Below are 18,142 nucleotides of genomic sequence, written 5' to 3' on the forward strand. Positions count from 1 at the left end.
GGAGCTGAAGTTGTGACAGTAATCATTACATATATCACTTCACACATTTCATTAAATATTTACATTTATAAGGGCTGAATCAAAAAGGGTTGTTTTTATTTTTTAAAAACTATGCATGCTCCCTTTTTCTTTGGCCTCTTTACTGTATAACATTCCAGTACTTTTATGAGCCATACTTCAAAACCTCTAGAGCATGCAGTTACTGCTAAAGACTGTATTAAAATATTCAGAAAAATCATTAGCAGAGTTAAAAAATGTATGTTGGGGTTGCCAGTCCCGCCTGACCATGCTGTGATGTGAGTCCCAAGACTCAGCAGAGAGCAGCTGTGCATGTTTCTACTGTCTTGCAATGGATAGGAAAGGTACATAGCTGAATAGCATGCAGGCCAGTCAAAGTCCATTTAAAAGTGATTATATATATGTACACATATATATGTATAACTTGCTTAGGTAACCTGTGTGAAAGTGGTGACACGTTGCTCTACCTGGTTAAAAAGCACCAGAGCTGCATTCTTGATTGCTCCAGCTTGGTTTTACCCCTGTGAGAAGTAAGAATGGTAGGTTGTGAAGTTCAAGACACAGGATCTTTAGTTTTCCTCTTTTTGGAATCTCTAATTCAAACATGGCTTTAACACAATTAAAACATAATTATTAAATATTTTATCATCAGTTGGCAAAAAGGGAAATACATACCACCTGAAATGTTCAGCAAACTTTTCTACAGAACTTTTTAGTTTATTTTAGAGAAATAAGAAATGCAGAAGCTCGACCTAAGAATTTGCACTCTGAAACTGTAATTCATAAATAAAAATACAATGAATTAAATTAGTAAAGACATGGTTAGCAGATTTTGAAAGTATTCCAGTATTTATATAGTGCTTAATGCATATTAACTAAAATGTTAAGGTTTTTTTGGTTTAATGTCCTAGTTTTCATTTAGCTGACTATGTGATTATCTCTTTTATTTGCAAAAAGAGTACATAAAGGAAGCAAAATGCTTTGAAGATAGATGTATGTCTTCCCCTTCCTCCTTCCTTCTCTAATAATGGTGTTAGAACTTACAGATCTCAATGAAAACAAACCTCCTTATTTTATGTTCAAATTAAATGTGATGAAATATTATATTGTGTAAGTTTTCTAATTTAGATTCAGTATGCTATATACTTCTGATGCCAGAACCTGTCTCTAATTGTTTCAAAAGCGTATTGGATTGGTGTGTGGACAGTGGCCCATTGAGGTATCCAGAGATACAGCATCATTCATTACTTATCTGCAGCTAGTCCAGAACTTAAAGAATCTGTGAATTTTGAAGATACTGTCCCACAACTGGTCTGTTTTAGAAAACAGAATTTAGATTGTTGGATATTTTAAAAGAAATGTGATAAAAACGTCATCAAAAAAATGGATCAAATAACTACTTTGGTACATTTTGGCTAAGAAATGTGTTGAAGCCCAATGGCAATGCGTAGCTTTTGGGAATGCAAGAACTCTCTTCCTGTCTTTTTAGTCACAAAAAGTCACAAAAGCACTAGTGAAGCCGATCAGAAAACTGAACTCATTCCTTGTTTTGAAAATTCAGGTAATTAGATGATGAAGAGTATTTTTAATTTTATTAAAACTCTCTGTTGTGGGTTCGGAAGTTAATTGAGCAACTTTACTTCTCCAAGCTGAATTTGTACTTAGTGTACATATACTGTAGATAGAAAGGTTTTTGGAATTCTGAATGATAAAGGCCTGTAGGTATTTCTTTAGTTGTGAAATAAGCTTTCCATAACTGATTAATATCTCTGAAATTACTTTTCTGTGTTGAAATCCAAAACTTTATTAATGAAGTTGTGACTCAGGTATAATGAACAGTTGTGAAGTGGTACCAAAATACGATAGTTTGAAGGCTTATGTTTGGTAAGATAGATATAGTCCATTTATCTCACTGATTAGCAGGCATATTTTGTAATAGAAACAGCATCCTCGGTATTAACTTTAAAAAGCACCAAATTATTCCTGTTAGTTACTTCTAACTTTCTTATTATTTTCAAAGTTAATTATCTCAAGTATCTTATATTCAGAGCAGAAATCTGTTATTTCTGATGGCTATTTCATTGGATATTTTCATTAGTTATTCATTGTCTGTTTTCTGATAATAGATAGTAAAACAATCCTCTTTTGAAGTCTCAATGAAATGTTCACTTCTTTCAGGTTCTTTCAGCCAACTATTACTCTAAAGTAGCAGGTAACTTTTAAATCTGATAAATGTTTTTGTTATGCTGCGTCCAAACAGAGAGTTGCCTGAATTTTTAGTGGTGTGTGTTAGAAAGATCTTCTTTAGGTCTGGAACTTGCAACCAGGTTCCAGGATAGATTCTGGTAGACTGGGAGGTTGTTAGCTAGTGTCACGAGGATGGAGCCAGGCTCTTCTCGGTGACAACCAATGATAGGACAAGGGGTAATGGGTTCAAACTGGAACACAAAAGTTTCCACTTAAATTTGAGAAGAAATTTCTTCTCAGTGAGGGTGACAGACACTGGAACAGGCTGCCCAGGGACGTTGTGGAGTCTCCTACCCCGGAGACATTCAAAACCCGCCTGGACATGTTCCTGTGCGACCTCACCTAGGCGTTCCTGTTCCAGCAGGGGGATTGGACTAGATGATCTTTCGAGGTCCCTTCCAATCCCTAACATTCTGTGATTCTGTGATTCTGTAATTAGAAAGTGTTTTTATTAAATGGGAGGGAAAGAAAGGGGGAAAAAAAAAAAAAAGAGCCAGACTTCCAAAAAGAATTTTGATGGTCAGAGTTATTTTGCACCATAGTATATTCGATTATAAAAATGGCAAAAACTACAATTTGTTCTTCACTCACCCACAGTTACAGTTGCTATAGTAATTACCTGCTCTTGGCACACTCCTCAGGGGCACTGGCCATGCCCCGCTTCCAGCATGACCTGCTATTGCTGATAGACTTTAAATAATCATTCTGCTCTAACATCAGTGACAGTCAGTAAGACACCAGAAAAAAAATGTCTAATTTTACAGTTCCTGTGTAGATCTAACTTCCCACAGCTCTGTTGTTAAACAAAAAAGTTATTAAAGGGCATACCTCCTGAGGGTATTTTAAGTGCTATGTACTGCCACGGTTCAGGCAGGAAAGTTCTGGCTTCTTACCCCTTGTTTTGCAGACCAGGCCTTCTCCTGGCAGGAATGCTGTCTCAGTGGTTACCCTCGAGAGGCAAAATAAAGCAAACAATGGTGTACTGTTCTAGAGAAGTAACTTAAACACTGCGCCAATATACTCTTTATCTTCCTCAAAAGACAATCAGAAGGCAGCAAAAGATTGAACAGTACTGTTGACTTGATAGGAGAAGATTGGTCATCGTCACAAATGCCTGTCACACATCAGAACATCTCTTCATGTATTACCAAAGCAGGTGGATTTTTATGCACACAATAAGACAAAGCACTTTATCCTTTCCCTAAAATTCATCCCAAAGCAATGGAATAAGGAATTCGGGGCAGAAACTGCAGTTAATATAGAATTCACAATTTTCAGGGCACTGGTAAGAAATTCCACAGTATGCACACTTGCACTGTATGAATACGTGTCGGACAGTTAAGCGCTAAACAGTTGTGAGTGAGCAGAGCTTGAGGGACGCCCTATTGCTCCAGCTTCGTAATGGTAGTGATTATTATATTCTATGGAAATTTTGAGGCTCCACAGAAGTCCTAAACTTATCCTACCTCTGTTGAAAATTTATCTACAAGTTCTTAATGTAGACACCATTCATCATTCACTGGTGGATTTCCCACAGTCATCTGAAATACTTGCTTTCAAATTGCTCATACAGACTTTTGGATTTGGTTTCTCTTCCTGAAGACGTATGGATAGATCTGAAGTTCATTAAAAAAAAAAAATCTCTTTCGATTTATTATGGTCCTGAAATCTGAGAACGGCCTTAGAAGAAAAAAGCATGATGCCTGAACCAAGCAAAGATGGGAGTGAAAAGAGCAACTGACTTGTGAAAGTCACCTTGCAATTGGTATCATTCAGAACTTCTCAGCACAACAAGGGCTTTTACTCTTTTTTCTTGGGGCATATTTACATCATATATTCACTTGAAAGCAGAGGAGCTTCTGCCTTTGCATTGCATTTTGTTTTGTCCTCAGCCGTTCTGATACAATGTATGGCAGTACAGTGTAAACAGAACCATTTGATCTGTCTTAAAGAAGAAATAAACAAATAATAACTATGGAACAATGTTGTTTAACTGACATCACTCTGGTGATGTGCCTTATAATACAGACCCACAAGCCCTGTAGCAGAGAAAGTGGTAAAGATTGCCAGGAGACCGGGAGCCAGGTTTGGACAGGAACTTCCCAAGCCAGCTCTGCTCCTGGGGCTGACGTGTCACAGAACCACACATTCAGCGTCTGCAGAGCTTCTAAGCTTCCCAGCTTCCTAATGCACAGTACACACTTTTAAGAAAGTAATATGTTTGGGAAATTTTTAGGCATGCAACTTCATAAGATGGAGTTACCAGGAAGGCACTCATCACTGTACTTAACAAAACTAACCGCAAGGAAAGCACAGGATTTATAGTAAAATGTCATTTTAAAAAACGTCAGAATATAAGAAAATACTTTGAAGACTTTGCTGAAGGTTCATTGGTCAGCTTACATGAAAAATACTTAACTCTCAGACCCAGAGTCACTCTGAAAGCTTTGTTTTTATACTGTTTAATCTCATAACTGTGTCTCTTATACTCTTAAATTGTCAGGGATAAGCACTACTGCTATACTATCTTATATGTCTGCATTGAAAATGTTTTTCTCATAACTGAGCAACTCAGTCAGATGATATAATATCTTGCTCTTAATCTTACAATTGTTATGCAGACCAACCTTATTTGTAGTTGCAAATAAACACACGCTCTTTGTGTTCCTTTATGTTCTTTAGCAAAAAGACCATACTGTGATTAACTGGATCATGGCTATCCATTACTGTTATGTAGTGTAGTTTGGTATTGCTGAGGAATACAGTATTATTTGCAAATCTGGCAGCTTTACAGTTATGATACAGTCATAAATGTAGGGCTTCTTTATAGAAGAGCTTTGTGGTAAACAAACCCTTGTGTATTAATGAGTTATCACACAACATCATAGTTTCTAATCTAATTGAAAACATATTTGTCCATCATTCCTGATCCCTTGAAGCTCACAGTTCCTACATTTCTAGTGTTATTGAATATAATTATATTCTGCTAAAGCATTTGTTAGCTAGTCATTGATTATTACTCCAACATAGGAATTTTTCCTTGAATACCATTATCACCTGTTCATGATCACTTCTGGTATCTGAGCCACTCATACTTTGAGGCACAGGACTTCTGGTTTTCAGACCAACTTCTGTCTCTTTGAACAATAACAGTAGCATTAAGGCTTTCAAGTAAACTGTTTCCACATGTATCTATATTACAGGATTATTCTGTTCTCCAGAATAACCTGAGGTAGTGCTTTGCCATGACATTGATTGGTATCTGGATTACTTCAATTCAGCCAGCCATAGTCTCTGAACCCAAAATTGGTATGAATATTAATCACAAAACATTTTAAATAGACAGAATACATCACTGCTTTATGATATCTCGGGGTTCATGTTTAGAACTACCCTAAACAGAGAAAACAATATTTTTTCTGCACCTATATGTAAGTGGGTATGCAAAGCTGTATACGCTTGATTGTTCCTTAGCCTTCTACAATGCTCTTATTTCATAACACCTAATCACATTATATACTACAGAAAGAATGCCTTATGAGATGTGTGCTAGTCCTAAAACATCATAAAATTGTGAAAGAAATAATCCTATTTAAAATAGTGCATCTTCCAAATCCTAATAAACAGTATTCAAAATGTTTTTAAGGACCCTCTAGCATATCATCACATAGGGTAATTTTTTTCTGGAATCATAATTACATAAAATAATAAAATATGAAATATATTTTCCTGCTATGATAGTTTTTAAACAATTCTAAAAATGTAATTATGAAATATGTTAATGTATTAATTCAATTTATTTGTTAAGATACAAAAATCTTACCTGTTTGCTTTCTTCCAAATCAGATTCACTGCTAAATTCTTCTGTATTTAAATTTTCAAAATCTGATTCTCCAACTGCAATTGGCACTGTCACAGTGAGGCCTGGATTGTTTATGAATGACATGTAATCATTTTCATCGATCACATATTTTTCCACACTGCTGCCTGTGCCTACACCACTGGTGGTTCCATTTCCATCTTTAAGATAATTTGGATCTTTGCTTATTTCCACGGCAGTATGATTGGAAATGCAGCTGTCTTTCTTGTTGTTTAACTCTTCAAGTGCTTTGATTTCCTCTAAAGCTTTCTGCTTTCTAACAAAGGCTTTTTGGATGAACTCCCGTATCTTCTTTTTCACATAATCTATTCCCTTCTGAATCCTCGCCACAGCAACCTGGAGATTGTTCATTTCATTATCATCATCAGTAGCAGCAAGGTTGTCTGAACTGAATGAGCTCAGCAGCAAGGCCAGAAACAGGTTCAATACCTAAAAGATGAGAGAATGCAGCTGTATAGTAAATACATACATACAAGAATTGAGTGTTTTTACAGGATGTTGTCAAATAGCACACATTGTTTTGAAAGGCAACATTCACTAATATAGCACCTTAAATTACAGAAGATCCCCTTACTTATTTTGATCAGTATTCACTCAGAAGATAAAAAATACAAGCTAATACATAAATATTTAAAATTTTTGATCTTTCTTTGAACCAGCATAGTTGCTTAGACTCTAAAATTTAAAAAAAAAAAAAAAAGGTACAAAAATTCTAGCTCTACATGTTCCTCAGAAGTTTGAAAAGCTGCTGTCCAGATCTCTTAAAATCACTTGGAATTTAAGTAGAATTAAATAAACATCGTTTGTAACATCAGATGCATTTTTGTGATGCAGATATTTTAGAAACTAATGTCAGTTAATGTCAGTTAATGCTCTAATAACCTACTTATAATTTCTAACTCCTGTTTGGAAGATTATACCATGAGACTGTGACTTTCTCTTAATTCTGAGCTTGTCTCTTAAATTCTATAAAGCTTGTCATAAAAGGATAAAAGGAATATTTTAAAAAATAATTTCACACTTTAATCTCTATTATTTATAATACTATATTATTTGTAATTGGATTTTTTCCCTTTTCACTAGACAAAAAATGAACATTTTGTTTGCTCTTATGTAAGAATATAAAATAAATGGACTTCTTTCATCAACAGGTAAAAATCTTAGCCCCACTATTGCCTGAGAACTGTGGTTTATTGCCTCAGAATTCAAACATCATTATAGCTGTTTTAATATAATCTCCTATAAACCCTAAGTATTTCACTAAATCTTATAAGCAATTAATCATTTCATACTTTCGGTCTGATATACCAACAGGCATCGAAAGTTGCCATGATATGGCAAAATGGTATAAATAAGGTTTCCCATTGCTAAACGGGTTAGGCCTCTCATTTGGACTTTCTCTGAGACTCAATTCTGCAGACTTTCACAGTTCCAGAAAAGACCCCTGAAGGTAAAAAGGCACTTGGAAGAAAGAATAAAATGTGAATCTGCAACAGTATTTCTATGCTGAAGCTAATGCTAAAAAAAAAAAAAAAAAAAAAAAAAAAAAATAGCAGAGCAGGTTACTGATCATAACTTCTTTCTGGGCCTCTGCACATTTCTACTGATATCATGTCAAGATTGCACAGCCATGTAAAAACACTTTGAATTCTAATTTATAGAAGGCTCAATCATGTTAAAATATAACACTAAAAGAAGATAATTTTGACAGGTAGTGAAATATAGTTTGTAGGCATATCAGAATGAACTGCAAAGATTAACAGCAAAAGAAACTTAAAAATAAAGTAAAACTGTAAATGGTACATTCCTCATATAATCGTCATTTCTAAGAAGTTCTCACCAATTCAGTGTTTAACAGTTGAACCTTTGGCATATTAACTTGTCAGCTTGAATGAAAATGTTTATATAATTGCTTTTTTTCTATAATATTGAGTTAGAAGCTTTCAAACGCATTTTTAGGATAGACATCCAGTGACTCTGTATTTCATTTCTATTTTTTACACCTAAACAGGCCAAAAAGTTCATTCCTTCAATTCAAGATATTCTATATAACAACAGCTACATTATGCTTTATTAAGTCGGAAGTGAGTGCTGGAATGAGCTGTAATGGGTGTAAAGAAGTGCATTAGATTTTTTTTTTCTCTGAAGAAGCAGCTGCCCAGGAGCTGGTGCAGCATCAGCTTTATTGTTTCAAGAGTAGTTAGAAAGACATTTGGATTTAAACAGCACCTCTAAATTAGCTGCAGCACTTCCATGATAGGGTATTTGACTTGACATTTTGGTGTATTCCATGGTGAGAGCACTTCAGTGTACAGAAATGAGTGAAAAGAGGGAGAAGGGGATCATAATCTGTTTTTAAGTAAATTCTAGCACATTCAGATTTCTTTTTTAATTCTAAACAGAAATACAACAAACATTCTCATTGCCCAGCTGTAAATTACATGCATTTTGCATCAGAGTTAATGTTCAGAAGTGTACATCACATACCACTAGGTTTCCGATTACCATGACCAGCATGAAAACAATAAGGCACATGGTTTGGCCTGCAACCTCCATGCAGTCCCACATGGTTTCTATCCATTCCCCGCACAGCACTCGGAATACAATCAGGAAAGAGTGGAAAAAGTCATGCATGTGCCAACGTGGAAGTTCACAGTCACTGGAGATCTTGCAGACACATTCCTTGTAGCTTTTCCCAAACAGCTGCATCCCCACCACAGCGAAAATGAACACAATGATGGCCAGCACCAGGGTCAGATTCCCCAGAGCCCCCACTGAGTTGCCAATAATCTTAATGAGCATATTTAGAGTTGGCCAAGATTTTGCCAGTTTGAAAACTCGCAACTGAAAAACAAAAACACAGAGGAAACATTGGTGTTAGTTACGAAACAGAAGCTAGGTTGCAGTTGTTTAGCAGAGCATATCAGTTTCTGTAGATTAATTTGTTCTTCAGTAGGAACATATTATTATTTTAGTGGAAAGCGGGGTGCGTGGTGTATTTGCCTAAACTGGAGTGTTCAGCATTTCATCACAGAGATGCATATAGAAAAACAAAACAAAACAAAACAAAACACAAAATTTGTCTTTGTACCACTTTTGATTTTAATATTTTTGAACACCCACTTACAGATGGTTACTGAACAATTCTTAAACACTTTTTTGAAGTTTGTGCTCTTTTCATCACCTTCACTACACCCTCTCTGCTGGCTTGGTTCCACATTTTCCTTAGCACCACATTAGGTGTTCCAGACTTAGTAAGATGACAGTTTTTGAAGCAACAATTTGATGCTGATACTGTCACGTCCATTCAAATCATAAACACTAACTGAAAAATAATTTTCAGTAACCAAATCATGGTATGTGAAGTTGGGTACCATTGTGATTGGTGCTAATAAGCTAAGTCACTACTTCCTGTTCTATATACTAGGAAATATTCTAAGATTTCAGGTGATGTGGGAACTATTAGTAAGACAAACTTTTAAATAATCAGCCTTGTGCCTCCAGTAAACATACCTATAAAGTAGTTCATGTACAGTAGTAATTTCTGTTAAAGAAGACATTTCTAGTAGAAGCTCAATAATATTTCAGTTTAAGTGCCATCCTAGGGTCATATTGTGATGACTCTTTGTTACATGTGAGTTACTGAATGTTTATTCTTGCTGCCCATTAAAATAAATATTGTGAGAAGAGAATCTACATAAGGGCTTTATGACTAGCACAAAGTACTGTTCACAATATAAAGATTAAATTTGTTGTGATTCTTTATCCTGGTGGCAAGATGTATGTTTTTACAGCTATTCAGTTTTGATGAATCTTAACAAAATCAGTATAAACAAGATTTCCAAAATTCTCAAAAGGTAGTAGTTACTCTTGTGCTGGCAAAGGATATCAGTAGGATGGGTTATCAATAGGATAATTTGGTACCATAAGATATCAAAGGATATCTATTGACAAACATCTTAAACCTGTACTTATCAAATATGGCTCACAAATTAGACAAGTAGGAAAAACAGTGTGAGCCATTTAAGTATATATCTTCACAGTACTGGTAGTTATTACAGACATTGGCACATTTTTTTTGAGTGAAACAATTGCATGCAGATGTTTCATTATCAAGGTATTTACCAATCTGAATGACCGAAGAACAGATAATCCTTCAACATTTGCAAGACCAAGCTCCATTAAACTAAGGCTTACAATAATACCATCAAAAATATTCCAGCCTTCTTGGAAGTAATAATAAGGGTCCATGGCAATTATCTTTAGTACCATTTCTGCTGTGAATATTCCAGTGAATACCTAAAACAAAATGTAATTAATTAGTTGAGATGTTATGAGTAATTTAATTTATTGTTACTTTTATACAGTCCTAAAATTACATTCGGCCCTGTGAAGGCAACCGCAGGGCTGATGTGGCCCTGGGTGAAAATGAGTTTGACACCCCTTGTCTAGAGGATAGTCCCAGTAAAGCAAAAGACTTGGCAGCATGTTTTTTTCTTGCTCACAGTCTAAAGGGAAGTGCTAGAAGAAACCCTCTAAGGTCAGACTCTCTAAGGACAGTCTCTCTAAGGTCTCTCTTTTAGGTCAGAGCTGAAGAGTATGGCTGAAACAGGGGAAGCTGGAGTTTCTTGCACTGGACTTCATGTAAGGATATAGAGGTTTCATGCACAGGCTCTATTCTGTGTGATGGCTATTGCCTTTTGGGAAGAAGAATTTCATGGTGATAATGTTCTTTGAAATATCTAGAAGCGCCAAGTGTGAAATTACCAATGCTCTTGGAATATAATGCAAAACCACTAAAAACATATGACTATTTTGCACAACACTCAAAGGATATCCTGGATGATCCAAAAGTCTGCTAAAGTGAACCAATATACTGTGCCATAGCCTTGTCATAGTACTTTACTCAGCTTATTCTCAGTCCTCTTACAGCAAGTTTTATGGAAACAAAGCTGACTTTTTATGACACTCTATAACTATACTCATGACTAACTTTTAATTTAAGAAGATTAGGAGGTGGATATAATGCTGTGGAGACATTCACCATTGGCAAAGTGCAAATATTACCAATTATTTAAGTGTATACTTTTGAGAAACTAGAAATGTAGCAAGAAGCACTACACTATTAATTTGAGAGATGATAGATGTTACTATATAATCAGAAGAAGGTAACAGGTATTGCTATGTGTGGTCAAGAGAATACAGCAAGATTATTCTTGACAAAACTGTCATATTTGTCAAAATAATGGGAAAAACTAATTTCATTTTAAAATATTTCCTTCAAAAATAACCTGACCCATCCACAAACTACTTCTTCTTGAGCATAACTGCATCTCCAAATACACAAAAATACATTTCAATGGAAGAAAACTCAAGTTTTCTTATAATTACTCTTGACTATTGAATACTGAATGAATTTTAGTATTATGAAAATGAATAATTGCATTTTAGAACTATTTCTTCCTTCTCATTAAAACGCTAAAGAAAAGACAGAGTCATATTTGTCATATGTAATTTATCCTCAAACAGACCGTGATGTCACAAGCAAAGAGCAAATTAACATATTTTGAATGGAAATTACAAAATTAAGGTTAATAGAGTAACACAGTGAGGAACAAAAAATTTAACTGAAACCAGCAGGAATAGTATTCACTGCATATATTTAGTCCTGATTAAGGATACTAGATTGTTGTAAAGGTAGTTAAAAATATGACTGCTGCTGGCTTAGAGTAAAAAATTAATAACACAAGATGGGAAAAAGCAGAAGAGCTTGTAAATATAAATGGTTGGGGAGAAATAATTCTAATACAACAGACCAAAATTTTAAAATATGACAGTCTGTAATCTCTGATGAATATAAGAATATGCCAGTAATAAAATCATTGTCCAGGAGAAAGGAAACTGTAACGCACCCAAGAACAAACACGTAAGTTCACTATCATTTCTATTCTTTAGAAAAGTCATAAAAGGATGTATTACCAGTATACATAAGGAGAATGTTTAGACTTTAAAACCTACTGTGACAGAGAAATCTATTACTGCTCCATTGAAATATTAGCAGACTTTTCAAAATTAATCTTTTTGAGTGATTAGTTCGGCCCACTTGGTTGGTTTTGGTTTTCAGGACTGCATGCTGTGTGAGGCAATCCAGAGCTCCAGTGTAAACTATTGGTAGTTATGTGAGCTGGCAAAAAAATTAAAAATGGATGAATCTTCTGAAATAAACACTTGCAAGGTTCAGTCCTCAGCTTCCTGAGCATCAGAAGCAAATGGAGAGAAACAGACAAGAACATCGAAGTTTTATGCCACATTTATGTGTGTGCGCAGAAAAAGAATTACCTGTAACCCTAAATCTCTGAATCAGGCTAAAATTGGGAAAAGCATCACTAATAATCTTACAGATACAATGTGCTTTTTGTTAGAGAATAAATAATAATCTATTTTTTAAAGTATTTTTAGCTACCTAAAGTGGTAAGGACTTACTACCAACTTGCTGCCGAGAAATATGCCTTTCTTGAACATGTACTTTCACTGTAGCATAATTGAAAATAATTCAAAGAGAAATTCTGACATCTGAATACTTCACCAATCTCTTACAGAAGAAAAATACTTTCTATAGTGGAATATAAGTACTGTGGTAAAAATTGGATAATCTATCTTAACATTATAAAGAAAAAAGCCAAAGTAGACGTCAAGAAATCTGACAATTTAGTGAAGACTGCACTTCCACACATATACAGTTATTTCATTATAGTAGTGACAAAACAGATCCATGAAAGTTAACGGTTCCAGCAAAAATTGCTTTATCTGTGAAAATCATATATACAATTTCTAAACTGATTATGAAAAAACAACCTGGAATAAATTTTAAACCAATGCAATGCATTCGTGCATTTCTTCTTTTAGATAGGGTATTTTTACACCAAGTAGTGTGAGACAAACTACTTACCAGGTTCCCCACAGAAAGGACACTGCTAAACTGTTCTGTCATTGGGTAATGTTCCATGGCCATAAATAAGGTGTTTAAAACAATACAAATAGTTATAGCAAGATCAACAAATGGATCCATCACAACTAAATTGACGACGTGTTTTACTTTTAACCATGGACTCCAGCAATCCCAGATCAAGAAAGTATTTGCAAATCTGTACCAGCATGGTGGGCATTTCTGTCTGGATTCTTCAAGCTCTGAAAAAAAAAGAAAAAACAAAACAAAACAAAACCACAAACCTTCCAATTACATTCTCTGGAAGTTCTTTAAAATACATAAAAAGATTAAATCATTCAAATGAACAGCTGACACTGACATGGGATTTCCCTTGCCTATGTTTAACCATCTTAAAGTTAAGCATCTAATTTATTTAAGCTCCTCTACAGCCAGTGGACAGTGAAGTTATCACTGAAGAGTTAATCATCTCAGACATCTATCTAAAGAGAGAAATCTGTTTGTCTCTTTCCTATGACAGTAGGGAGAGTCTAGACATTTAGTTAGGTTGCTTACAGCAGATGTCTTAATTTTAGGTATTCAAAGTTAACATGACTCCATCATCAGTAAAATGATGTATATCATTTGTATAGGCTTCATAAAACACAAGGTTTTTGTGTTAGGTATGTAACATGTACATATTTTGATCTGAGCTATTAAAAATATAATATTCGCCATTACACTGAACCACTACCACTATCATAACGGATCAATGACTCAGTGTGTATTTCTATAATTTCTTATTTGAATCAATATTTCTAATATTGCCTGTTTTCTTGTTTTTAAAATTATCATTTGGCTTTGAAAATGTACAGTTGCAGTGTCTATGATTTGAAAAACGGAACAGTGTTGGTATTAGCAGAACAACTCTGCTTTCAATAAGGATCTTTACAAACTATTTTTTCTTCCATTTCATTGCCGACATTGCCAAAGTTATAGATGAATAGTAACTTACTACTGAGTTAATAGAAAGATTAATGTCTAATGTGATGGGATGTCTGAGGACAGCCCAGAAGGAAGACTGATATTTGCTTAAGTGAGAAATACTTAGACTACAAAATATGTAAGAAATGGCCACAATAATTTCAATAAAAATTTCTACCTAGTGGCATCAACCCAAATCTGAAATTTGCCAGTTTTCTGCAAGCCTTAGAGCACAGGGAGGTCTCTGTCATCATGACACTTAGGGGTGATTTTGCTGTTTTACAGCATTTGCTAACAAGGATTTGGTGCTGAACTCCACACTTTGAGGAGCAGTGGATTGATTTTAGCCTCTAATATTGTCCTATATGGTCGGAATTAGGGGATGTTAAAAGATCAGTTGCTACAGCACTCAAACTCAAAACTACCAAGCTCTCCCATTACAGTAGCCTATAACCTCCAGGAAGAAAAGGGTATCATAGGTAGTGAAGGTTTTCTGTAATCTTTATAAACCATAACAAAGACAGTCAGTGTTTTTGAAGGCATATATGGATTGGGTGGAATAATCACATTTCTGAACGTGTAAGACAGAATGCTGAGAGGTACGACCTATTGTTTTATGTGAGAGCAAAGGGCTTCAGAACTCACTTTAAAAAGTATATTTCAATTCTGATTTAAAGTAATCTGAAGAACATTGTAAATTTTCCTGGTAATTTCTTGTCCTTTTAGAACATGTGTTGTAGGACCTGCACAGGTTTGTCTGACTATAACAACTGTCACACTGTGCCAGTAGCCAGTAGGTAGATCCTTTACGCTTATTAAAGTATTTTACTGGCATGTGCATGAAATGTGAGTGTACTCAATTTCCACTAAATTAGCAAAACAATTCCAACGACGCATATCTTTTTCATATAGTCAAAATAATATTTTTTTATCTTTGATGTACTTACCTAAGAAAGTTCAAGAAACACTCAAGGAAGGCAGTTCATGTGTATTGGCATGGCTGATGACACTTGATCATTTTCTTTAAAAGTATCTTTTTCATTCAGTTTTCCTATTGTCTATCCTTGGATTTTAAGTATGAAGGAAATGACTGTTTTTGCACATCACTACCTTTATCATAGCATTTCTGGGTATCTTAATTGATTTTTCCTGTTGATGTCTTCCGGGAAGAAAATCCCTGTATTGTCTGTTTGGGGCTCTGGCATTCCCATAGCTATAATTATTTTGTCTCTGTTAGTCCACTCAATAAAGAAATATTTTGGAAGGTGTCAGGAAAATTAAATTACTAAGCATTTAGACTGTGTAAATGATCTTAGAAATGCTCAAAAGCCTTTTGTATCTGATGCTCAGACATTTCACATGTCCTGTTTTACACTTACAAAGGCAATGATGTAAATAACTTCTTTGTACATGTAGTTAGCAGAAAATCACTCAACTGCCTCTCAGATAAAATGCGTCAAATACCTTCCATTGTATTTGTAAGTATGCTGGCTATACTCATGGCTCTTTGTCTTGCAGCAGAATCTTCCAGCATTTCCATGGAAATTTGATAAGAACTCAGTCTTCTTTTTCTTATTTCTGTTTCTGTAGTGGTGCCCTGTAAATGAAATACAGAGGAATTAAAACATCTTTTTCAAAAGCCAGCTAACACTATTTACTCTATATATATTGTAGGGATAATCAAAATCTGCTTTGTACAGCATACTAAACTTTCCTTACACACTGGAGATTTCTGTCCCTGTAGGAATTTCTTTGTTCTTTGTTGAGAAACGTTGTAGGAATTTTGTACAGTGCTACAAATAATCAGCTGAGGGACACAATACCAAGGCAATGTGGGACCAAAGGGTTCTCAATTAAATGACTGTGAACAAAATATTTGCTAGCTATCTTTTTGCTAGTGGTTATTATTATTCTTTTAAGAAAAAATATTCAAAGTTGAAACCTGTCACCCTAAATTTCCAGGAGCTAGTCGTGTTAATTAATTAAAGAATGAGTTCAGAAAGAGGTGAGCTATTATTTAAGAAAGTAACTTTGATACAAGCAAGGTGAGCTTAATTCTAGGAATTCATTATCTCTCTGATGGTATGAACTGCATTCGTAATTTAATATGTGTTACTGGAAAATTTTATGAGATAAAAAAAATAACATTTTATTTAATATTTCTCCTACCTAATTCTCACCCACCACAATGCTCATACAGGATTTGTGACCTGTTCTTGTAATGAATATGTAAGTCTTCTCTCTTTTGTACAGCTTCTAATTATCTTTTCAAAGCAATATTACTCACCTCTGATTTAAATGTGCCTAATGTGCCACTACTCTGTACTAGATAGGTGTCCTTACAGTTGCTTTTTCTTCTGGAGTGTAGCCTAGAGATCTAAATACAGGGTTGGGATTAAAAAGTTCCTAAATCTTGGTTCCAGCTCTACCACTGATTCTGTGATTCATGCAAACCACTCACTCTTGTTCTCATTATTCTATCCCCATCCAGACAAAAAAAAAAAAGAAAAAAAGCCTGCAGAACTCATAAGGGATTTCAGGGTTATCTTAGTGTCACGATGAAAAGCCATTTTTGAGCATTCACTAGTACTATTTCTTTAGAGAAGACTCTTGAGTTTAAAGGCTAAATCTTTTTTTTCAAATGAACATATTTCTGGAATAGAACTATACACACATAACCTCTAAGGTAATCTGATTGAACTTCTGGTATGAAGGTCTATATCAAGGTAGCAGAGAATGAGAAAGAAAAATGAAAATAGATGTGTAATGGGATTAATGAAGTATCAAGACTTATTTATAATGAAAATATTTTTCAGGTTGAGTACAGTGCTATTATACCCACCAAAATAACTATCCAGAATGCATATTAAAATACTATGTATGAAAAAGCTTGCTTTTCTTTAAGTTTGAAAGAACATCTGAGCTTAGAGAAGGCTGAAACTGAAACTGAAATGTACCATAATTGCAACAAATTTTATGTATTATTCTCACAAAAGTTATGAGAAAAATTTCTTTAAGATAAATTAAGTAAGTGGTATTTCTATTCACTATCATGGGAGTAGTAACCGCATTCTGCTTAACTTCGTAGGTGTTTTTCTATGCATATTTCCATGTTGTATCCTTAGTTATAAATCAAAAGTCTACCTTTGTTGACGAGGTGCAACTATATACAAATTCTCAAATTCAGTTTGTGTTTTTTCTTTCTGTGTGCAGATATCTTGCTGAAGGCAGGGAGAATACTTTACTGAGGCTCACACATAGGAGGTTGAGGACTCTTTCCTCTGTGTTCTGTTATTTAGAAACTGTTGCAAGTTATTTCTCACAGAGTTAATAAATGATAAGGAATGCAGAGGTGAGCAGTAAAAAAAAAAAATTCCATGCCTGAACCAAACTGTAATAATTACTTGTTTACTTATAAGTACCTCTGGTAGAAGCTGACCAGTAGGTGAAGTTAGAGTTGAAGGTCCTCCAACCAAGGAAACGACTCCATTGCAATCCACAGTGCTGTGCATCTTCCCATTTACTGGAAGGGCTGGTACCATTCTAGATGACACACTTGTCTGACTAATATTACTGTTGCGTCGTTCTCCATGTCGATTTGGAACAAAGAGAGAATCTCTTCTGCTCTCATTGTCTTCAAGAGTGCTGTGCTCATCATCAGCAAAGTCATTTTCAGATCCTACATCCTTTGCACGACCTCTGAAACTGAAAATGCTTGTTTTGCTGTTGCGTCTTGGTGAGAACAGGGAACCACGAATGCTTAGCAAAGACTGTAAAAGATTTAAAACAAACAAAACCAAAACAGCATTAGAACTGAAGTTGTAAGTTCTTGGCTTTTTGAAGAAAAGTTACAGTGCTGGAGGAAGGATAGTCCCTTTTTTCTTCGATAGTATCAGTGTGTCAGTTCAGGCAATGTACTCATTGCAGGAGCCATAGTAGAGGGGGAAAACTCTTTTTAAGGAAACATAGCAGGACTGAGGAAGAGTTGCGCAGAAAACTTAAGTAAGTTTGGACAGTTTTGAGCAAAGGTGACAGATTGAATTAGTATAGACCCACGACTGTGCTGGAGACAGTTTTCAACATCATTA

At 34.9% G+C, this 18,142-nt stretch overlaps 1 protein-coding gene across 7 annotated transcripts in view; it reads right to left on the bottom strand.

The window, feature by feature from the left end:
* LOC102092085 (sodium channel protein type 3 subunit alpha) overlaps window positions 1-18,142 on the bottom strand; it is a 76,909-nt gene that overhangs the window by 26,722 nt on the left and 32,045 nt on the right. For all 7 annotated transcript variants that reach the window (XM_065068710.1, XM_065068709.1, XM_065068708.1 and 4 more), the window contains 6 exons: window positions 17,477-17,824; window positions 15,519-15,651; window positions 13,095-13,333; window positions 10,271-10,444; window positions 8,633-8,989; window positions 6,089-6,574 (listed from right to left, as the gene is read on the bottom strand). In XM_065068710.1, the coding sequence (XP_064924782.1) occupies window positions 6,089-6,574; window positions 8,633-8,989; window positions 10,271-10,444; window positions 13,095-13,333; window positions 15,519-15,651; window positions 17,477-17,824 (1,737 nt within the window). The remainder of the gene's footprint in view (window positions 1-6,088; window positions 6,575-8,632; window positions 8,990-10,270; window positions 10,445-13,094; window positions 13,334-15,518; window positions 15,652-17,476; window positions 17,825-18,142) is intronic.

The sequence above is a fragment of the Columba livia genome, chromosome 7 (assembly GCF_036013475.1).
Source record: "Columba livia isolate bColLiv1 breed racing homer chromosome 7, bColLiv1.pat.W.v2, whole genome shotgun sequence".
Lineage (NCBI taxonomy): Eukaryota > Metazoa > Chordata > Aves > Columbiformes > Columbidae > Columba > Columba livia.